This window comes from Phalangium opilio, unplaced genomic scaffold (genome assembly GCF_054372755.1).
Source record: "Phalangium opilio isolate 3A_F unplaced genomic scaffold, DU_Popi_V2 ptg000662l_1, whole genome shotgun sequence".
Lineage (NCBI taxonomy): Eukaryota > Metazoa > Arthropoda > Arachnida > Opiliones > Phalangiidae > Phalangium > Phalangium opilio.
Genome location: NW_028324246.1, coordinates 140115 through 164525, shown reverse-complemented (window position 1 = coordinate 164525; position 24411 = coordinate 140115). Strand labels below are relative to the sequence as shown.

The 24411-nt window shown below is 36.3% G+C and overlaps 3 protein-coding genes across 4 annotated transcripts; 2 read left to right on the top strand and 1 right to left on the bottom strand.

Moving 5' to 3' along the window:
• The first annotated feature begins 87 nt into the window (after positions 1-87).
• Taf11 (TATA-box binding protein associated factor 11) lies at positions 88-7589 on the top strand. Its single transcript, XM_089862914.1, has 5 exons — positions 88-269; positions 6284-6764; positions 6819-6906; positions 7228-7324; positions 7388-7589. The coding sequence occupies exons 2-5, from the start codon at positions 6331-6333 to the stop codon at positions 7519-7521; spliced, it is 753 nt and encodes a 250-aa protein (XP_089719040.1). The 5' UTR covers positions 88-269; positions 6284-6330; the 3' UTR covers positions 7522-7589.
• On the top strand, positions 2040-5656 carry Atac3 (Ada2a-containing complex component 3). 2 transcript variants are annotated; one of them, XM_089862912.1, is made up of 2 exons: positions 2040-2180; positions 3255-5656. In XM_089862912.1, exon 2 carries the CDS (start codon positions 3274-3276, stop codon positions 4672-4674), a length of 1401 nt encoding a protein of 466 aa, XP_089719038.1. In that variant the 5' UTR covers positions 2040-2180; positions 3255-3273; the 3' UTR covers positions 4675-5656. The 2 variants fall into 2 exon arrangements, with proteins under 2 accessions (XP_089719038.1, XP_089719037.1); XM_089862911.1 differs by having other exon boundaries at positions 3207-5656.
• Positions 7590-7737: 148 nt separating the features above from the next.
• Positions 7738-23260, bottom strand: LOC149588148 (lysoplasmalogenase TMEM86A). Its single transcript, XM_089862913.1, has 3 exons — positions 22967-23260; positions 14760-15153; positions 7738-14026 (listed from the first exon to the last, which is right to left on the bottom strand). The coding sequence occupies exons 1-3, from the start codon at positions 23009-23011 to the stop codon at positions 13602-13604; spliced, it is 864 nt and encodes a 287-aa protein (XP_089719039.1). The 5' UTR covers positions 23012-23260; the 3' UTR covers positions 7738-13601.
• Between the last annotated feature and the right edge of the window lie 1151 nt (positions 23261-24411).

Here is a 24411-nt window from a genome sequence, read left to right as displayed (position 1 = left end):
CAATGCGCGGTAGAAAAGCGGGACAAGTTTTGCTCCTCTTTCCACTCCTCTTCTATACTCTCTTTGGTGCAAACTGCAAAGAACAGTGTACCTCGCGCATGTGCCTATGGCGTAGAGGTATATAGCCTCTTTGGTAGCGTTACAAATCAGAATTTTCGTACAAATTCGTAGTCCTTGTCTATGGTCGACTCTCAGTAACTGTCATTTGATACGCGAGAATATATCACATCACGCTTCGGAAATTTGATTTTTTTGGATATTGGAAGCTGGTAAGTTATAATGTGAAATAAAAGTTAAAAATTACAAATATGTCTGTTTCCTTCGGGACGGATTCTATGTCCAAGGCTTACAAAAGCGCTAAAACAGTAGTTGCTTGCTAGTTGGGATCTTACGAACAGAACTTAGGACAGGATAGAGAAAAGTTGAATTAGTGTTGGGAATGAAAAATAATATACATCTATGATCAGTAATGTTTATTAGCGGCAACACTGAGTGAATGTTTGGTACCATGACAACAAACAGACTCCCTCCCTCCGCCCCATTAAAGGAAAGAAAGAAAATCGTCTCTTAAAGCATAGCCCACTTGATCACGCTGGCTGCACGCGCTCTAGAAGCCCGCTCAATCGACCCTAAAAATGAGAATAACATAGGTTCGGTCTAAAATTCAAACCCGTCTGGTTTTAACATGGGCCTCTATGGGAGGGGACCAGTTTTATCAACGTTTTTGACAATATTAGTGCATCTACTGGTTCAAATCTCTTGAATTTTTAATCAGACGTGTATTGAAAGGTTTGATATTATCCTGTAAAATTTAAAGTCTTCAGCTATAATAGTTTTTTTAAAAAAAAAATAAAAATCATCACATAGTAGAGAAATTGAAGGATTTATTTCTCTACTATGTGATGATTTTTATTTTTTATAAAAAAAACTATTATAGCTGATTATATAACTATTATAGAGGATAATATCAAACCTTTCAATACACTTCTCATTAAAAATTCAAGAGATTTGAACCAGTAGATGCACTAATATTGTTAAAAACGTTGATAAAACTGGTCCCCTCCCATAGACGCCCATGTTAAAACCAGACGGGTTTGAATTTTAGACCGAACCTATGTGACGCGCCGCATTCGCGAGTTAACATGTAAAAAAGAATCGTTTGGACGGGCTTCTAGAGCGCGTGCAGCCAGCGTGCGTGATCAAGTGGGCTATGGTTGTATCGAACACCCCTATATAGCTCAGGAGTATCAAAACTTTTTGTTATTGATGCAGGTAAGTTGGCATCAAGGAGTATCGAACAGCCCTAGTTTTTGGTCGCATCTCCAAAGGTTTAATGAGAATTGCTATGTTGTCCTTTGGTATCTTTGAAAAAGTACTTTATTCACGTGTTTCTGTGCATAATCCTCAGCAGCGTGGGAAATAAGGCGGTGGCACAGGGCAAATGACCAGTTTAAAAATTGCCTGGACCAGTTTAAAAATTAACTCGGAGGGGGGTCAGTGGTCCACAGGCACTATGAAAACTCAAGGGTTTCCAGAGTCCAGACATTAGCTAATATATTTTAATTATCCACTTCTTCAATTTAGCAGACGACGCGCCCTGGTCAGTGGTCATGGACCAGTTTATTTATTCCAGGCCAGAGGGGTCGCTGGCCCAATGGCCAGTTTAAAAATATCCTTATTTCCCACCCTGATCCTCAGTCTTAATAAGTGGTGGGCACTGGGCAATCCTCAATTCAAAACCAAAGAATTTATCCTTTAAGTCCCATACTTTATAATGTGATTATAGTAGGAGGATAGTACGGGGGGGGGGGGGAGGTTCTGCTATTTCTTCGTGCTACCAAATCTCCAATGACTATTGATCGTTTAATGACAAAAATGTCTATAATACATATGATGCTAATTGGATGTGCCTGTGGCATCTGAGATCCCTTTTATATTGCAAACAGATTTTGCAAAATGTTTCGAAGAAACCCTACTCGTATAGAACTGAAACTGGATGATTTGCAAGAGTACGAAAACTTAAAGAAAGAAATCGAAGTCCGAATGATCGCGCGCAGTTTGGATATGGAGGCTGAAACAAATCGCCCGTCGCAAGAAACTCAAGGAAATTCCTCTAAAAGCAAACTCGTTCATGAAAGAATTGGCTACAATCCTCAGCCCAAAATGGCCTTGTAAAAATTGTAATTGTCCTTCTTTACCTAGATATACTTAAGTCTTGATTATACACCCAGTCATAATTTCAATTAAAGATGAGTTATTATTAAAATTATCTATGGAGTTATTAAACCATCTCACGAGATAGATCTAAATCAAAAGTAAATATAAAAACAAAAAGTACACGTTGTTGTAACTTGCTCGTGCCATGTAATATGAGAAGCCCTCCTTTATCCCAGAACAGTGTTGACTTGCCCCCCCCCTCCTTTATGTGATTACCTTCCTGACCGTGGCACAGGGAACAAGCCGTGAATATGCTCAAATGGTAGCAGATGCTAGATCAAGTACCAAAAATTAACGCTTCGATCACCAGCATCATGCACTATTTTTATAAACCTATGATGTCTAGAAGCTCTTCTCTGATTGGTTGGTTCTTGTAGGGTTTAGTAGAGGGTAGTAGTTTGCTTCTCAGTTTACATGTCTACAGCCATAGGCGGGGAATTGTTAATAAAGTCAGAAGTATATAATACTTCTCTTCGAGAGAAGTGTACAAGCACAAAGCTGGGTGAGTGTCACGTCACTCTTCCCAACATCGGAACACTTAGAGCAAGGTTACTAAACCGAATCACATACACGATAAATAGTTCCCTCATCATTACTCTATTAGCGCTTAACTATTTGCCAATGCGCATGCGCTTGAGTATTTTTGTCCCACCTCAAGACAATCAAGGTTTGTGTCTACTTGATTGCTGAGGATTTAGTACTAAACAATTATAGAATTCACCTTACGGTGCGATGCCCATTTGTAGTTTGATGAGCGGGAAAGCAAACTAAAAGGGTGAGCCTGGGAAGAATGACGTTACATAACTAAACCATTAAGAGGATACAGAGTGTCATCCTTCTTCCATTATCCCCTTCTGATAAAGTGTACTTTTAGTTTTTATATCTATATACTTTTGCATAAATTAGCTTGTCAAAAACTACTTTTGCATAAATTAGCTTGTCAAAAACTGAACAACTTTTTTATTCCATTTCAAAAATTTTTTTTCTAGGGTGTACTTTTACTGATGAAGAGAAACCACTTTTGTTGTACGTCATAGATAATAAAAGACTTTAAAAATGTCACTAATGGATCTTGGAAAAAACTTACTGGAGTCGGCAAAAATGGGTGAGACTGAAGAAGTGCGAAAACTTATGACCAGCGGTGCTCCGTTCACAACAGATTGGCTCGGTACATCTCCGTTACATTTAGCCGCTCAATATGGTCATGTAGAAACGGCGGAAGTACTGCTACGGGCTGGCATAAGCCGAGACGCTCGCACCAAAGTCGAACGTACGCCACTTCACGTTGCCGCTCAAGAAGGCCACTTGGAAATTGTTGAACTTTTGCTGAAACACGGCGCCGATATTGAAGCCAAAGACATGCTAAAAATGACCGCGTTACACTGGGCTGTCGAAAGAGGTCATACGCCAGTTATAAACTTCTTGGTTAAAAGTGGCGCTAATGTTTGCGCTTCGAGTAAATTCTTCAAAAGCCCCATTAACATTGCCGTAGATAATGGCCGACCGGATTTGATCCCTCTTTTATGCGTAGGTAATGGTCAACACGAACTAGCCACCCAAGGCGCTATTCAACTTAAAAATCAGCAGTCAAAGGTTACGACAACAAACCCGGTTGTTTTGAAACCTATTATGCAAAAATCGGACGTTAGTAAAGCTAATAACGTAACGAATAAAAACAATAACAATAACAATACCACTAAGAAAACGTTTCCAGCTAAAACCATAAAGAATATAAACAAGCCGATTATACTTCAAGCTAATTTGTCAAGTCTGCAGAAAGTATCGAACAATACTGATAAAGGAGGTACGGAAGTACAAGAAGAGACGGATTCAAGCGCTAATGTTTTGGCAACTTTAGCCGCATTAGCCGAAGCAACTGCTCCAAATGCGAATATAACCACCGCTGATACTTTGCAATGGTTAGAAACCCATGGAATTCAAATGTTACCCGCTGACAATTCCACAATCGTATCTTCGGCTCTCGAAGGTGGACAGTCTATCTCGCTGACCGAAGCTGGAAAATTAGCGTTAAATTGGGTGAAAGATCATCAAAATCAGTCATCAAAGAATGAAAATAAAACGAATTCGGATTCGCCCGCTTCCAAGAATCAATCGAAACAAGTGTTTACTATCGTTACCGATCAATCGGGCGCTTCGCAAAATATACCAATTATGTTGGTTAGTTCGGGACAAAATGAAACTGGAGAGCTTGTACAGACTTTAACGTTCCAAAAAAGTTCTAACGATAAGCGAGAGGAACAAAACGAAGTTATTCATATTAAAGAAGAAGTTGAAGAAGAACCCGAAATTTTGGATGAACGAGAAAAGTTACGCTTGGAACTTGAGGATGTGAGACGACAGGCTGCGGCGTACAAAGCGCAATTAAAGGAAAAGGAACACGAAGCTGAAGAATATAAAAGGAAACTCGAAGCCATGCAAATAATGTCACCCAAATGAACTATTGGAATATATTTTTATACGTAGGCGATGATTATGTACGCTTTTGATCTTGCAACAAGCAATTAATAAGAAATGAATTATATGTATATTATATTCAAAGATTCTGTTAAAACTTTCACAGTTTGTGCATTTCAATTTGAATTTTAAATATCATATACTGCTAGTATCATGATGTTTATCAATGCACTTAAGTTTTGAAGGTTGACTGAGAGATTGAGCTCAATCATGAAGATCTTTATTTGTCACATGGACCGATAAGTCCCTTATAATTTTAAAATGATCATGTTGTTGATTTTCCCATATAATTTGTAACCGGCTGTAATTAAAGGAAAAGGTCAGTAAACGTAACATTATTAACATTATGCCTTAAAACAACGGTCTTAAGGAATTAAATATTAAAAAGAATAAATGATATCTTATTATTATTAATTAGCATTTAATTAGTCTTAAAAACAATCAAGGACTACTGCGCCATCCGCCACTGGTTTAGTGGCGTCTGCTAAATTGAACCTCTTACCCCTACGGGATTGGTTGAATTCTCACAGGCTGAGAGGAATGGGCAAGAGGTTCAGGCTAAATAAACCAATGGCAACGCGGTAGTCCTCGTGTTAAAGCTAATTATATTGTTATTAGAGATCATTTATTTATTTATTTTTTATATTTTTCCTTTCATATTTAGAAAAAGGCTGTTTTTTAAGGATATAATGTTACGCATGCTAACCTTTTCCTTTAAATATTATGCTGTATTGTTATCATTAATCCCCATCATGCAAAATAATTATTGATTTGTTTTAGTAAAATGAATTTTGAAGGATTTTGTACAAGCGTGTAATACCGTGACTTGTTGTTTACAAATACCTGAATTTGAGCCGCAATGTTGTATCATTATTAATTAAAAATTTAATGGCTATACATTAAAGCTGTTTGATAATTCTTAACATGATTGAATTTGGTAATAAATGTACTTGGTTTCGATTAACTAGACTATTTTAACTTTTTGTTAGTAAAGGAGTCTTCAACACATGCAGTATTTACTATTAAAACTTTTAACTAAGAGGGAAATACATGGGAATAAAACTCCACCTTTAATCGAAGATTTTCTACCTTCATTGTGTGGGTCGTGTAGGGTGAATGTAATTGCATCTTTAGCGTTTTGCCAGAAATGTACCAATTCCTGATACCATAAGTTTATAAGATATGTTCCACAAGTATGAGACTTAAATACTTCGTAATGCTAGAGAAGCTACTGAGAGCTAGTTCGAGAACGACGCGAGAACTGACAAAACTCAGTTTTGCAGTCCATCTTCCTATTTAGTATGTACCAAGCCTTTGACAGCACCTCACCAGGCGTCGCTTTACGAGAATGTATGGCGCTTCACCTACTTCAATCACTTCATGACAAGCTCTCAGTAACTAGTGACAAACTTACGGAACATTTCTTATGAACTGATGCAGATACTGAGGGGGTTTTTACTTAGTTTACTTTAGTTTTCAATTTAAAAATGGGTTATTGGACTGAGGGTTGCCTATGTACTATAAAAATTAGATCATGTCCCATTTAGACCAGTTTTTGGATCTAATTACCCAAGTGAATCTTTTTTTCCAGAGCCTTACTAAGTACAGAATTTTGATTCGCACGCAAACACCTCATCTATGGACTCGGCTAAGAGTGAACTGCAAGCTATGGACCAAGACAGCGACATTGAAGACTCTGAAAACATGCCAGATGCATCAGGAGACAAAAGCGACGACAGTCACGATAGTCTACCAATGAATGACTCGGTCCCGGCTAAGGATAACACTCCAAAGGAAGACGGTTCACCTTCTCATAACTCGTCGAAATTCCTGGAATCCCTAGACGTATTTAACGAGCCAACACTATCATCTCAAAAAGATTCGAACGAAAACGCCGCTTCCTCAATGGAGAACCAAATGGATGTTGCGGATGAGCTGCTGGGCGATGGAAATTCTAGTCAAGGAGCTTGGAACGCCGATCTAGATGATGAAATAAGTCAACCCGAAACTCCCGTTCACCAACCAATTAAAACCAAAGCTCAATTAGAGGAGGAAGAAAGGGAAAAAATGCAGTAAGTGTTATACCATCGACTCTGAAGAATAAATACACAAGGTTTTTGTTTCAGAGTTTTAGTTTCCAATTTCTCCGAGGAACAGTTGAATCGTTACGAAATGTTTAGAAGATCTGCCTTCCCTAAAGCCGCAATAAAAAGAGTATGTGTTCATGGTCAGGGTTCATACAAACCTGGAAAAAATCAGGGAAATATAGAATTTTTAGTAAATTCAGAGAAATCAGGGAAATTTGTGCGGGTTTTGAGTATGTATTCTCTGAAGGGGTTGCTTAAACTATAAAAAACCACTCCTGTTCTTATTACTCCATATATGGGAAACCTGGAAAACTCGGGAAAATATATGGGAAAAAACTCTAAAACTCGGGAAATCTCAGGGAAATCGGTTTTCCAAAAGTTTTATGAACCCTGATGGCGCCCGTTGACTGCCTACGCATAAGCGTTTATTTTTTTACCGTTTCTGTAGTTGATGCAGTCTATAACGGGATGTTCAGTATCTCAAAATGTTGTCATCGCTGTCTCTGGTATCGCTAAGGTTTTTGTTGGAGAGGTTATCGAAGAAGGTACGTCTATTTTGCATCTAAAATATTAAAAAGTAAGTCGTCACTTGTTTTATTCAAACGTAGCTTTGGATGTGATGGAAAATTACGAAGATACGGGTCCACTTCAACCCAAACATTTAAGAGAGGCTGTTCGACGTTTACGAATGAAAGGAACTATTCCTAGTTGCCGATCCAAAACTACATTCTTTTATCGTTAAAAAGCTGTTCAAATCAATAAAAATATCATTGTAAATTTTCATAGAATAAATATTTCTTTTTCATTCACCGTTCACGTTTAATACTAAAGTAGTATGTGTCATATTTCTTTTGGTTGAACTGGAATTGGGGCAACTCTTAATTTGCAGGAAAGCTTGTTTCGGTGTATCTGGAATAAAAATTAAATTAGTTAAACAAATTAAATTAAATTATTTGGATTAACTTTGAAACATAAGTTTATTCCATAACATTACATACGTTTGCTTGATTGTGAAAGGTCAACTACTATAAAGTAAGCCGTGGGTTTTCGTGACCCTCAATGAATAAATAAACAGGATATAATCTTCAAATGTATGGGGATAATACGAGGGGTCCGTCATTCGAAAAAAAACGTACGGGATTTTTAAATCCCTCGGATTTTTATGGATTTTTACGTACTTTTTTTTTAATGGATTTGTCGATTTTTTATAAAAAATCCAAAATCCAGTAGGATTTTCAAAAAAACCGTTGTTTTTTTGAATTTTTTCATGGAATTTCGTTTTTTTTTCGGGATTTTGTATTTTTTCCGGGATTTCGTAATTTGTTTTGGGATTTCGTATTTTTTAAGGATTTTGTATTTTTAACTGTAATTTTTATCGTCTTCCTGGATTTGTGAATTTGAAAATTTTGGATTTTTTGGTGGATTTTCACAAAATTTTGGATTTTTTTGTGGATTTTCACAAAATTTTGGATTTTTTTGTGGATTTTCACAAAATTTTGTATTTTTTTGTGGATTTTCACAAAATTTTGTATTTTTTTTTGGATTTTCACAAAATTTTGGATTTTTTTTTGGATTTTCACAAAATTTTGGATTTTTTTTTGGATTTTCACAAAATTTTGGATTTTCGGATTTTTTACATAGTTTTATATATTTTGAAACTTTTGAAAGATCTTCGGATTTTTCAAAAAATACAAAATCCTTTTTGTATTTTCACTGGAATTTTGGATTTGTTTTTGGATTTTTCCCCGAGCGTACGCGATTTTTTGGCAATGACGGACCCTTCGGGATAATAACATTTAAGCAAATTATTCCTCAAATTATGTTTTTTGGTATATTTTAATCTAAAAATGTAATAGGCTTTTGTACCTTATTTTGAGCATTTTTAATTTTCAAAGATTGCAACCAACTTTGCGTGTTTCAAATGCAGTAATTATTAATTAATCTTTTAAAACCAAACTGCTTTAATTAAGCATTCGAATTAAATTTAACTTTGGTATTCATCGCTTCAACAACCTCCCAAATTCAATATTTAAGTATTTAAAAATTAAATCAAAAAAGTAAAATATAGCCTAATAAACCTAATTTTTATATATTATATAATTTTTAAGAAAGGGAAAATAAAACTTACATAATTGTACGAAGAAAATTATCATACGAAACATTTTAATGTCTATATTAACATTTAACAAGAGGATATTATATAAAGCTCTTCAAATTATGGAATAGATTCAACACCCACTAAAATATATGTTTTATAAGAAATAGAAAGAGTCTATAGTTTATTAATCTAACGCATTTTAATTTCAAACCGCCCGTTAATATTTAACACTAGAATTAGCGAAAATTCAAAATTTAGCCCTATCAGGGATAGATTTAATTTTAGAAGCAGGAATGGAGAACAGAGTAATCCCGGACCCCCTTCCCGGGACGGGGGGGGGGATATGAAAGAAGAGACGGAAGGGCCATAGCGACAGAGGTAAAAAGGAATAACGTTTTTTCGCCGTCCCCGTCAGCAACGTCATCAAAACGTAGTTGAAGTGAGCAGCCAATAAGATAATTTAGAATTTTCGTTACGTGTTGGAGGGAGGGGCTCTATACTGGGTGGTCTATGAGTCGGAATAACTGAAGTAAATACTAACCGTTCCGTTCTCCATTCCTACTTCTAAAATTACATCTATCCCCGCTACTATATAGTGTTAGTCGATAACTTCGCAAGAAAAAAGTCTTGGCTAGCATGAACCACATAGCACCTAGCTATTATTCCGTAATTTTCATTGATATTCTTTAAAGTTAATTTCACTGTACTTTTTGATTGAAATATTTTACAGTATAGAACTTCTGGAATGTAAAAATTATGGATTAACCAGTACAATGCATTGTGTAATTATTTTAGAAATCAAAATTATACTTAGTAACGCTTGTCAGGAATTTTCTCATTAATTTTAAATTTTCGAAAGTATTTTTAATTTTATTGGTTCCGTTTTGGTGAGTAAATAGCGGTATTAATTAGTTTAAGAAATTAAAATTAAAAGTTATACGTAATTAACCACTTAAATTTTAATATTTAATAGTATTTAAAATTTGATCATTTTAATTAAAGCTAGATGGCGCTGCCGTGAGTAAATATTGGTATTGATTGTATAATTATATTAGAAGACATACGTAGAAGCAAATTTAGTGAATTTAATCTTTCAATAGCTAGATGCCGTTTACGTCTAAAACTATCGTTATCAACTCAGTTTTTCGTGAGTTAATATCGGTATTGGTTCGTTTTATCATCTTTTTCAATCAGTATCGGGTTCAACAGAGGGTCAATTAACCATCCTTAGTAGAAATCTAGCAATTTGTATCAGTTTTAAACATTTCGTTTGCGTGACGTAGCACTTGAGACATAATCTTCTATGAATCTATGCCAATACATTTTATATCGAGAAACAGAATAAAAATTAAAATAGTGAAACAATATTACATAATTAAAAAATACACAAGATTATAATTGAAGTATGAAGAAGAATACTTAAATACACATACTTCGATCCAAATCACACATTTTTAAATACTTTTAATTATACTGCAAAAATCACGGCAACAAGTTTGAACTAATTTCACACGGCAATAAAATATTTCTACATTGTTAGTTGTACCAGCATAATAATTACTGTTTTTCTATTTTGATAGAAGTAAATCGTTATTAACTAGTGATTATAATTGTCAAGTAGAAAACTACCATGCATTTTCTACTTGGTTAGGTGTAGCCTAGATCAATTCCGAGAGAAAATATTTTTTGGTACGTAGTATTAAAGCAAACGTTGATTGGCTCCTGTGGCGCACCTAACATGCTGGCTAATCTTCTGCACACCAATTTTACCTTGCCAAAAGCAGGAACCAATCCAGATAGTGTCCAGAGCTAAAACTAGTCTTTGCAAAGATTAGTGGTTCCCTCGAGAATGGGGCTTTTTCTAAACTAAACCACAAGGAATGCTACCAGGAGTCGGGTACAACCTTAACAACAATTGTGTGGTCAACAGAAGCAGGAGAAAATTATTATGGGGACAAAAACATGGCTAAAACTAAATTCATTGCAAATCAGTCACCGTTTAGTCGATGGAATCTGACTGATTTAAATACTCCAAACAACGTTCAATTTGCAAGACACTCCCACAGAGCTGGTAACACATTTGACAGTTAAGTAGTGTCTCTGTGCTGTGCACATTAAACATCGCGTCTCTGGTTTATGCGGGCTAAGTTTCTTACATATTTTTTTAGCTTTCACCACGAAATCTAACTAATTACTTAGCATGGTTCATTTTTTGCTTGAGGATAAACCAGCATCCCGCGCTACGCTTCATATTATAACCGATTAAAAATTTCTCCTTCCCAGCATTCACTATGCCATCCATTTAAGTAAGAGAGCTACCATTTTCATAGTTATTTCTAATATACAGGCTGATTATCTTAATTGCTATAATAAATCACTGTGAAAAACGCTGTGACAATAACACGAATGTTCTTTTGAATAGATTGAATGAACACTTTGCCATTTTAATGAAATATGTAGTTAAATTTGTTCGAAAAACGTCTCTCTAGAGAGAGAGAGAGAGAGACCTAGCTAATGAGTACAGAAATCCTGAATGATTACGATTTGAAAAAGAGCTAATTACGATGCATTTTGCGATTGGTGAAATAAGACAGTGGAGAACTGCTAAGCATTGAATGAGGATTAGAAATTTTCCCTATGTTACACACTGCAAACGCTAGATGACAGAGTTGGACACTATTACGTATCGAATCTGGTTTAGTTTGAATCAATATTGTGAATCAACACGCGGTAAAACTCCTCAAAATGAATGTATGAAGTTAATTAATGGTTGTGGTGTTGCTTTAACCATCCAGTGTTAATGCCTCATTAATAAACCTACCAGCCTCATTTACAATAAGACAAATTGAAGCTACAAGCGAGGAACTATTATTTTCATTTGCATCAGATTTTACATTATATACTTTCAAGAAGTACGGGAAAACAATGTCTTATCAGAAGTATATAATTCGTCTCTTCGAGAGAAGTGTACTGCACAAAGCGGGGTAAGTGAAACGTCATTCTTCCCAACATAAGAATTAACATTTGGAGCAAGGTTACTAAACCTAATCACATACGCGATAAATGGTTCACTGGTCATTACGTAATTCTTTAGCGCTTAATTATTTGGCAAGACGCATGCGCTTGTGGATTTTTGTCCCACGTACGTCAAGTGGATGTTTGTGGGTGGATTACTGGGGATTTAGTGCCAAACAATTATAGAATTCACCTTTCGGTGCGATGCCCATCTGAAGTTTGGTGAGCGAGAAAATAAACAAAAAGGCGCGTGAGCCTGGGAAGAATGACGTTACATAACTAAAGTATTAGAAGGATACAGAGTGTCATCCTTCTTCAATTATCCCCTTCTGCTTTTACGCATAAATAGATTCCAGTAAAGGGGTTTTTGTCGTTCCCTAGCTAGTGTTGCCAGGCCATTGGTGAGTCAAGAAGTTGCAGAGTTAACATTTCAGTTTCACCGTGTACTTGACGCACAGAGGGCCCAACAAGACAGTGCTCACTGAAGTTGAAGCTAAGAGATGGGGGACGCCCTCTAGTGAAAAAACAGTCTATTCACGTTTGCCAAATTAACTAACAATGCACATTTCCCGTTTCACTTAAAGTGAACACCACGTCAAGGTGCTCAAACGTAACTACATGTTCTTTCATTGTTCTAATGTTAAGTTAGAACAATAAAATGGCTATTTATTAATTTGGCCTTTTCCATAAGGAAAGCAAGTTCAAAGTTCTCTGAAATCGGCAAAAGTCTCTTGCAGTAGTAAAATTTAGAACGATTTTCATCGCAAAATGAAAGGTCGTAATTTGACTAGAGTACAATCCAGTTTGATACCCGGGCCATACTTGACAAAAGAATATAATGTAATTTCTGGCATATTTTTTTTTCTCAATATATATATACACATTTGTAATTTTTTGACACGGGGTTCGTGGAAGCACTGCTTAACACACACACACCCAATGGCAAAAATTGGACGACTCAAATATTACAATATCATGGTTTGAATTCTTAAATTCGACCATATTAACGTAACAATTTTTCTTTCGGAGGTTCACATCAACGTACGTACGTAACTTTCTCGTATATATCAACCGCTTTCGATATTTTGTACTCTTTAGTTTAATTTTTTTAATTTAACTGGTAATATAATGTAGAGTGACTTGAATGTATTGTATTGTTTCTATACATTCGCATAGTAATTAGCCTTATTCCTGATCAGCGCCATCTACCCATAGCGGTGACTTTGAGAACTACTGTAAGCGGCAAGCCAATCAGATATCGCTAAAATCTGGTGACGTCATTTTTGGTAAGACCCGAGAGTGCCAGTTAGTGACGTCACCAGATTTTAGCGACATCTGATTGGCTTGCCGCTTACAGTAGTTCTCAAAGTCGCCGCTATGGGTAGGTGGCGCTGATCAGGAATAAGACCGCTAATTAAAATCAGTTTTTTAATATTGACCAAAAAATAATTTTTGTTCCAATATATTAATTTAATTTAACATCTAAAAAACAAGAAAATAACCTGTGGAACAAATCAAAAAAACAACGAAAAAAAAAAGATCACCTAAATTTCAATACTCGCTTGATTATTAATAAAAACAATCTAAAATAACAGAATTATAATTAATAACGTTAAACTAAATTGTCTCCTTATTATACGCCTCAATTAAGAAATCATATAATTGGAATAATGTTTCACCAGGATTACATAGCGTATGTTTTTTTTCAACTAATCCGCTTTCGCGTTTTTAACATTTCTCGAGTGATAATTGCTATCACTAACTGAAACCTGCGGTAGTTGACAGTTCTTTTTCAAAGGTGTACAGAAAGTAGTCGGCGAACCGGCCGAGTTGGCGTTATTAGCCTGCGCCGCGCTTAAGACAGCCATAGCTTTGCTGTCAACGACGGACAAGGCGATGCCGAGCTGAGCGGCGTAGTACGTGATCATTATTACATTATGCGCGTAAGGCACTGCGAATCTAAATTGGTTAAATCCGATAACAGTGTCCGAAATGGCGAACAAGATGCCTCCTCCGCAGGAACATAGCTTGGTCCATGTCCACAGGTCTCCGAAGAGTTGGACACGAGCCACTGCTCTCCATACCATGAACATCAGGAGAAATATGTAAGGAGGAACTGCTACCACGTACAAGCCTAAGGATAAGGATATTGATAAAAATATTAGTGGCTGTTTTAAGAGGGTACAGAAGTAAAACCAAGAAATTAGAGTTGGCACTGAAGAATTCGTAAGCATCGCGATGATATTTTAGAATGGGGGAGGAAAATAGGGGCCGAACCAAGAGCTGATTTAACAAAAATCATTTTAAATAAAGTAATATTTCGAGCCTTCCGTTTGTTTTTATTTCATTAACGAATGGTAAAAACTGGCAGTAAATTTGCATTCCTAGCTGCGAGTCATCTACAAACACCCATCCAGGAAGATCGAAGTGTCATAAATCAGATTAATATCCTTATCATTGTGGAGTGATTTGTCAAATTTTCTTTACCACGGATAAAGGATGCGCGTGAGGAAATTGGTTTTCACGCTATAGGATAGGCAACTCCCTATCTCCGACCACAGCTTATACTTATTATTCAATATATACTCTGTTCCAGCTTCGGTTGGCAGCACGCGCAACGAAAGGTCTTTATGTAACGTAGCTTTGTGCTTGCTGACAAGAGACGAAAGCAATACTCATTTTCAAGATTTAAAATCTCGAGATTTTCTTAAGGTGGAAAGTCCAAATGACTATTTACGCGATGCCCCACATAGTAAGCCTCAATTTTACTTGCCCTTTGTTCACACTGCCATAATAGATACGCCAAGGACCTCTTGAATATTGGACGCGTAAACCTCACTTTGCAAGTAGCATTTTATTGGACTTACCAACAAGACCGGGGTATAATAAGGTGCATCCAACAGCGGTAACAACGGCACATACGGTGCCGGCAATTTTATTTAAGGGTTGCATGCCAAAGGCAATGATGTAAAGAAAGTGAGCAATGCCAAAGAAGAGCATTCCCCAGATGAAGCAACAGGGCCATATTAACATGGCATCCCCTAGGCATGAAAAGATTAAGCCGACGAGAATGCGTCGGGAGTAGGCGTGCTTCTCTCCCAAACTCATTCCGTGCATAACGACGAATATGCAAAGCCAAACCACTGGAAGGCACTTGATCAGGCAAGCGAACCATGATGGATTCTCTCGAGGAATTGCCAGAACGAAATAGATAGCCACAGTTTTGAAGAACGGCACGAGTTTTGGGCCAACGCACTTTAACTGCAAAGAAAAACGTTATTCTTCAGTTATTTGACGGACAATAATGTTTCTTATCTTCTATGGAACATTTTCAATTTCAAAAAACGTCACTAAAAAATATGATGAAGGTTCTGATTGGTTCCTGCCTTTGGCCAGGTAAAAATGGTGTGTAGAAGATTAGCCATCATGTTAGGGGCGCTACATGAAGCAATATTTTCTTTAATGGTCTTCAGAGACAATATTAGCATCATGTGAAAAACTGTTTGCAAATCGATGGTAATATTAAAACTTTAAGATGTTGGGTCTAGAGGATAATATTAATTTCTTGATCGTATACACTTTTCCAAACTCAAAATTTATGGTGAACTTAAGAATATTAGGAAAGAGAATATGTAATTGATCAAAAAATAATCCTTGTTTCCCCATATTGAACAGTAGCTTCGCTTTCCTGTAGAAACCCTTTCCTTTGTCGATAGAAGGAGAAAGTACCTTGGGAAAGACATAAGTAAAAATATAAAATATTCAAAAGAAAACTTGGGGAACTGCGGATCCCAACTTCGAACATAAGTTAAGAAACAAAGTATTTGTTCCTCTAATGTATGTAAGTGGTTTCTCCTATAACGTAGTTAAAGAAACTTTTCAACGTGGTTGCCTGTAAGTTCTGGAAATTGAAGCAATAAAATGTTTGAATAAAATTTACTTATTTCTATCAATTTTATAAGTTTATATATTAGACTGGCTGCTAGGCCTTGTAAGGTAAAAATGTATTTTAATACAAAAAAAATAGTCCTGAAACTATGTACCAAAGTTCAGACTTAAAATGTAAAATCCCTAACCTATAAAGAAAATGTTGAAGACTTCTGTGGCGCCCCTAACATGCTGGCTAATCTCCTACACACCAATTCTACCTTGTGAAAGGCTGGAACCAACCGGCTCTCGTCCACGAGGGCGGGCCAAAACTAACCTTATCTAAGCTTAGAGGACGAGTTAACTCCACCCCTTGAGCATGGGGGCATCTAGTGGCATTTGTTTTAACTAAATCACAGAGGACACTTGCTTAAAGGTGATATCGATGGTGATATTTATCAAAGTGAGTTAATTATTCGTAAAGTGAAAAGAATGCATAGCCACTCGGAGAATTAATTTGTAGGTTTCATTCTGGACGTATCTGTCCATCAATAACTTTCTAAATATAAATAACGCCACTGCAGGCAGTGGCACGCTAAAAGTCAAGCGTGTTAAATTCAAATGTCTATTTTATACGAACAAATAAAGTCAATTATAAAAAAAGGAAAACGACTTCGCTAACACCCTTACGTTTTTAAAACAAAAATTAAATGCTTATTATTTTGTAATAAGCGATAATCTTTTAAATACTCTTTTTTATATTTTGAAAAGCCCGTTATTTTTAAGGTATAAGGTTATGTTACCTAATCTTTTCATCTAACTTTCACCAAGACAATTTTCATTCTTCTGCAAAACAACAAATCCCGACAAATTCTAAATTCATTCTATATACCACAATAGTACAAGCTAGTTACCATGGCACGATTCACATTTTTGAAAACTCAGCAGCACGTACACTTAACGCATACTAAACAAGAGTTCGATCAATTCTTCCCTTTTCATTATTTATAATATGTTTTTCCATATTTTCCAATATCTAGCCAAGCGTAGGAAAATTCTGTATGCGGTAAACATGGAAGATATAAACTTCAAGGGAAAACGTAAATTCCATTTGAAACAAGTTGGGAAACCAAAATAAACCTCTCCGAGTCGAGACGCGATTAAAAGGTTTTACTTAAATAATTAAATAAATATAATTGATATTAATTATTTTAATCGTCATTAATTTACCTTAATTCTACTTAAATCGTTTTTAAAAACTTCATTCCTAAAAGAATTTTAAACGTAGCTATTGTTGACGTTTGAATTCAAGCGTATGCCTCTTTAACAATTTTTAGAAATTTAGGGTATATAAGGCGATTGATTCACAGTAAATGATTAGAAAAAGCGCAATTGCATGAACCTTTGGTGGAAACCCCGCCATTGGGAGCCTAGACGATTCTCGTAACCCTAGTCTTAATCCTAACGATGGGAGTAGAAGCCAAAAATTGCTGTTTGCGAACACGTTTGCGAACACGGTGACAGACACACACACTGACACGTCCAGTGTAATACCTCTCAGTGACGTCATCGTCACTCGGAGAGGTACCAATGTTTATACACCATGTAGTCAATCTTAGTTCAGAAAAAGAAATTCTAAGAAATTCCTTAAAAAATTATTCAATTCACAGAATTTTAATTGGCAATGCAATAATTAAAGCCTTATTTCGTTTTTAGAGGGAGAGAGTTTCGTGAAGGGGATTTAATTAGAGACTAAATAACCCTCTAATTGAAGTCTAAGAAATTAAGCTGGTGATGCATTCAAAATTCAATTATAAAGAAAAGCTTATGAATATAAATTTCTAGCTAAATTATTAAATATAAATATTGCTATCATCCTTTTTGGAAAACCAAAAGACATTTTAAAGAAAATGTCGCCCCTTACGTCACGTGTAGGCTAATCTTCTACCCGCCAACTTTACCTTGCAAAAGACGAGAACCAATCAGAACTCGTAAACGCGGGCTAAACCTTACTACCCTTTGTAATTCCAAGCTTTTTTAGCAAGCTGGTCAACCCCCCCCCCCTTCGACTTCGACTCTGCAAACATCTAAGCCTAGTGACATTTGTTTGAACTAAATCACAGCCAATATTTGCTTTCAGGGTCTGCGTCGAGATCAAGCTAAATTTTTATCTGTGGCCCTAGATATTATAGGTCAAGTTTAGCCCGTGCAAACCAATAATTATAACCATAACATAAACCATTACTTTCTGTTTATTTTAAGAGACCAAAACGAAAACCCGTTTCCAAAATGAAACAACAACTGCAAAAGATGTAGATGCTGGAATACCTAGTACAATTATTACACGTCGTTTATAATGAACCACCGAGTTAATGGGCAATAGCACTCAACCAAATTACGACAGCGCCTTGAAAACCATAATTAATTAATTACGAGCAAGCGTTCGTATAATATTCCGCGCGTCATTTGCAATTCATTTTCTACCGAAACTCGACAGAACGAGAAAACAAAAACACTTAAAAAGAAATAAATTACGTCTAATTTCTTGAGAAACGTTTTCTTATTTGAAAAAACTGTTTACTGGCAAAACCTTCAATTACATCTACCACAAAATTCACCTTTGGGTGATATTATTATAAGAGCTGAAAATAATAAAAATTTCCCTCGGGCAAAACCTTTATTTTCCTCGTTTTCATGAAGTGGTAGTAGCATAGGTTTAGCGTGAAAAAATTTTTCCTCAACGATTTGCGTTTTTTTACCAATTTGTTATGATTTGATTCACTTGAAGCAAGGTCTCGGCTGTGATTTAGTTTAAACAAAAGGTACTAGATGCTCACATAGTCGAGGGGGTGGAGTTAGCTGGGCCGCTAAGCTTGTCAAAGGCTAGTTTTAGCAATGCCATCAAGGCATGTTAGAGGCGCCAAAGGAGACAGCATTTGCTTTAATTGCTCTAACAGTAATTTTCAGTCCACCGCTGGAATTTCCTACATAAAAAACTACCCAGCTTTAACAAGAAACGCAAAAAGGGCACTAGATAGGGCGGTTGGAAGGTTTTTCGATTTATCCACTGATGGCCCGATAAGACGCCCCACTCCCGTCCCGTGGGTGTGTCGTCAATTGTCCCAGGGTTCACGGAGCAATTTAGTACCCCTCTTCGTCCTAACAGATAAATTCTCTCAAAATCATTTAAACAAGAGTTTACGATAAAAAAATTAATCCATATTAAATATCGGCCGTTAATTGACGAAACAAAATTGAAAAGAAGGTTCAAGGATAAAATTGAAAAATTTCCGCGAACAGGCGTGGCCTAATTTCTATACGTAAACATTAACTGATAGGCGATAATTCGAATCAAGGTTTAATACGTTAAAATCATCTACGACTATCCCTTGGCCTTAAGGGGGTTTAAGAATACATGTCGGTCCACGAGAGTTTGGTCTATTAATTCTACATCCAATCTCAGTCGTAAATTTAAAATTTATTTCCTACAACGAGGAAAAAAATTCAATTTTAGGCTTTAAGCGTTGTAAAGGATAACGACACGCCATGATTAGTAATTCTCAACGTTAATGCATGTTAGGACAATGATTTGTGTATGACTAAGACTATTAAACAGAAGTGGATCATTACGCGAAGTCAAGACCTCAGAGTACTCGGACATTTCCATGTTTTCAAGTGGACAAAGTCATATAGGTTATACTGTTTATTCACACAGTATTTTAGAACGTAAATTTCCAAAAATAGCAATAAGGAGTGGGCAAAGGGGTAAAAATATCCCCATTAAAAGTCACGCCTCCGCTCAGCCAATCAGATGCATTTCCCCCCCCCCCACAAGCCTGCCATTCCGTAAAGTTTGCGGCCATATTGGTGGAAAGGGGAGGAGCCATATTAAACTACACCCCTCTAACTACTCTCTATAAGCCATTCCATTATACACTTACAGAGAAACCAACGCATAGGGGCTACACATTGGAGGCCATCTGACTCTCACTACATCTAGTGGTACTTCTTGGCGCGAAGGAAATAACCCAAGAAGGCGCCCTCCCTGACGTGGTGTTTGTTTCTCTGCTGGAATTAATGGAATAGTCTAGAGCGTAACTGATTATTTGCAGCTACTAAACTAAAATGGCTAGTCACTTCATATAATCCACTCCTGTTATGTTATGCCTTTCAAGAAACCCGAAAATTAGTGGTGAAGGACAACTTAATGGCGAATACGTCGAAAGCCATAATTTTCCTAAAAGCGGTGTGCCTCCTTTGCATATATATCATCGCATAAAGGGAGGATAAATTATCAAAAAAAGTAAACTTTTCATCACTATTAATGTACAATGCAAAATGTACGCGTTAGTTAAGTTAATCCACGTTTTACCTAGGCAGAAGGCACTGACGTCACAACTGAGATAGCTCTATTCCCCGAAGTGCTAGTTTTCAAAATAAAACGAACGAAGCTTCTTAGAATGACGTCTTTCTTTAGTCAAATGCCTACAACGTACTTCAAGTAATTTTTACCCACCGCCGATGCCTTCTCTTTAGAAACGAAATTTATCTCTTTTAACATAAATTGATTGATAAAATGTTAATATATATATACTTTTTCAAGGTTGGCTTGTATAATTTTTCGACATAATTCATACCAATGAGGAAAAATATTTATAAAAATAAGGGAGTGCTGGGATCAGGTTCTACCTTAATAGATAGTGCGCGGACAAGTGTTGCCTGTCACTTGGGAGCGCAATTAAACCGCCATCTACAACAGACAGAGAACTTCAGTTCAAATCATTCAGTTCCAAACCAGAGATGCTACAGTCACAAATTACTGGCAACCCTGAAGCGCAGTTAAAGTTAAGAAAAGGGGGGGGGGGGAAATGTCTCTAGCCCCCTTTAGTGTACGCTATCATTTAATTAACTACATCCTTAAACATAGTGATGTATTGTGAATAATTGTATTGCCAAAATAAAACGAAGGCAAACAATACGTAGATTAGAATTCACTTCAAGATGCCAATTAATCAAAATTGTCTTGATTAGATGCAAGACTCAAAAAGTATCGATAAGACTGAGGTAATCACCTGACTGAAGGATCAGATATTAGTTCTTTTTAATTGATACTTAAATACACGCTTAAGAGAAGTAAGGGTTCACGCATATTCCGTTGAATAAACTTCAAAAAGCAAATTAATCAAAATTGTCTTGATTAGATCAAAGACTTAAAAAAGTATCGATAAGACTGAGGTAATCACCTGACTGAAGGATCAGATATTAAAGTTTCTTTTTAACTGAAACTTAAATACACGCTTAAGAAAAATCAGGGTCCATTACTGTATTCCGTTGAATAAACTTGATTTACTGGTCATTAATTTATTCCCTCTCAATTATTTGAAAAAATTTACTTGCCATTAATTAAGAATTAATGGCTGAACACGAAACAATTAAAAAGAAATATTTAGATATCAAATGGATACTACAGCAAATCTAGTATCTTTAAATTTTATCGGAAAATGGATAAAGATCATCAGGTGAACTTGATATCTACTTCAAGTTCTTCCTACTCCTTTGTACATTGCAAAAGCACAAAGCAGGAAGGTCAAAGTTAGCTACCATGGGAATTTCTTCGCAGTGAAACTTCGCGATATGGGCGACTTCCACCCTCACCACAATTGACCAATGATGTGGTAAATAGAGGGATACGATTTAAGCTCCTCCCAAATTTATAAGAATCATCGCGGCCTCGCAATCATTCTCTTTGTCACTTATATATTTTCCCGCTATGATAGTAACAATTGAAGTCTACTTTTACTACTACCAGCGTAACCGTACTTTATGTACTAGTAAAGTTAACTTTTGCGTGCATTAAACCAGTTATTAAATGAATGGTAAAGGTGTTTTTTAAAAATAATGCACTCTGACGTGGCTGGTTGGAGCGTCAAAGTTCCTTATTTGATTTAAATTAAGTGGATCGGCCTTAAGAGCATTAACAAGGCCACTATAATCTCCATTTTCCGATAATTTTAATTTTTAAGATTAGATTACTGCGCATTAATTACCTAATAAAAATCGAAAAACCGTTTTTTTTTGTCAAACTGATAATATAGCAGCAGAGTGCCTAAAAATGTGCCTTAAATTTCTAATGTATTTTTAACTTAATTTCCTGTAGAGTGTACGGCTATATAGTTTTGATCTCTCATTTAATAAAACAATTCACTCTCATTTCCCTTCTGTTAAAATTACGCACCGACGAATTTTTAAACTCAATTGACAACTAAATTTTCATAAATTTGCTTTAAGAAGATAGGAATCCACCAATAGAATAATTTAAACGTTTTAAAGAATAAACGTACAAGATTACGCAATTATTTCCCATTTGCATTTATAATTTTCAGTTAATTTTGTTATTGGTTTATAAGCCCTTAATGGAATGAGCGACTAAATGTGCGCCTGTTTTTGTTATTATCAAGTTTTATCAACTGAATAAATTTCCCCTTTTCCAAAATTTTACTAAATAGAATATGTTTTTACCCCTAATTATTGATACCTTTCCAAATTATGGCTAATTAGCTTGTTTATTGCCACCTTTTCCAAAAGATTATTATTTTTAGTTTCTTTCTACCCTAAAAAGAGGCGCACTTTTAGCCATTCGTTTAATGGAGAGCTTAGAAAAAATTAATTTAATATGATTGTGTTAGCAACTGATGACAAAATTAAATCTTCAGTTAAAAGAAAAATTTAGCTACAAATCAATGGCCGAAAATACAAACAGAGCTTTAAACCTTGCATTGCATCTAGCTTATTTAGATAATGGTAACCTAAGCTAAAAAAAGCTATTATCCATTTGTGACATCTACCAACTTAAATGTCATAATATGATTAGGGTAATTTTACAATTATCCTCAAATTGGCATTGCACGCGGAACAATGCACAAAAACTTGTTAGTTAATTAAATACTGCGCGTAGTTGCAGTATTAATTAGCCTGCTCCAGATTAAACCCTTTGTTCTGAACAACATCAGGGTCAAAAGCAATATTAAAAGTAACCCTTGTTAATATCTTACATTGGATGCGTAAAAATTTTGTTTTATTTTACTGTTATAAACATCGACCTACTCAAAATTAAACCCTTTGTTCTCAATGTCACGGTCAAGTTTATTAGCCGCCTCTTGATTAAAACATTTTATTAATATCGCGGATCCAGTTTTAGAGTACATACCACAACTTTAGGACTTGTCCAATATTCTGGCTTTTCTTCCAGCATTGTTGAGATTTAAACGATAAATTAGGCTATCATGAATGCAAGGCCGACTTCTTTCCAGCTGCTATTACGACAACGACTCGAAAAATTGATTTATAAATAAAAGCCACTGAGAAATTCTCGCTTCAACGATGTCAACAAAAGCTGCTAGTAAAGTGGTGGGAAAAACAGTCAAGCAAGTACATCGGCACTGAAGTGTTGCCTGGAGCAAGAGGTTGAGATCCTATAACTGGGTGTCGCGGGGGGAAATAATTTTTCCTGGGAGGCTGGAATAGGGAATATTTTTGACAAGGACTCAACATACGCAATCAGTCCCACCCCAATGTCTTATCCCTTTTTTAAAGCCTCTGCCTAGTGCGTGCTCTACGCAGCAGCGGCGGCAGGGCTGTACATAACGCAATGGTCTGCTACTACGAACTTTTTCGTGACGTCGCACTCCTAGGCCATGAACTCTCACGTACGCGTACCCCCCCCCCCATCCTCAGTATTACTCTAAAGTCGAACTTGAGAGCTTGGAGGAAAGAGGTGATATGGAGTGGAATCTCCACACCGTTAATCTTGCCTCTGTACCCCCATAATGAATTAAAATACTGGTTTTCGACTTATATTTTAGTAAATTTGTCACATATTATTGTTATAACCAGATGGCACCTAAAGCTTATGACAAGCTTTTAGCAAAAGGCTCGATAGACATTAAAAATTAAAATAAAGCGCGGCTATATTAGCGTCTCATAAACATTTCTTTCATACTGCTAAGTCATTAAGCCCTAGCTCGACAATTACACTGGAGCAAAAATAAATAAAAAAAAAGCTTGATAAAGCTAAGAATCGTTTGCCTTCACCCTTTCCATTAAATCAAATTCCCCTTTAGCGCACTAATAGACCATTCCATTATTGACATGGCTGAAGAGAACTTAACAGGGGCTAAAGGTGTTTTGAGAAGCACCGCTAGAGGCAGAGCGACTTGCCTTGCCTCCCGCGTTTAGTGAACTGTGGCTCCATCTGGCGTTGCCTCTTAGCGAGTCGGAAGACACCTCTCCGCCCCTGCACGTTTGTTTCTCTACAAGTACTTACAGGAATGCTGGCTAATTTTCTAGGCAACAGTTTAACCTTGCCCAATCAGAACTCGTCCACGGGGGCGGAGCTAAAACTAGCCCAAATTGCTATTTGCTAGAATAGGCCTGAAAAAAGGCTTATAGATCTCACCAAGGGCCAGTGGACTACAGATTGTGGGGACTTTTCGCCATAGGGAGCTAAAAGCTGGCTAGGGGGAAGAGATAGTCTGACGTCACGCAGGTTCCCTCTGGTTGGCATTTTTTGCGCGTAGAATACTGTTTCCAACCGTTAGGGGGGGATGAAACTCCAGTAAGAGCAAGAAGGTGTCACGTTTCAGGGTCAGAACT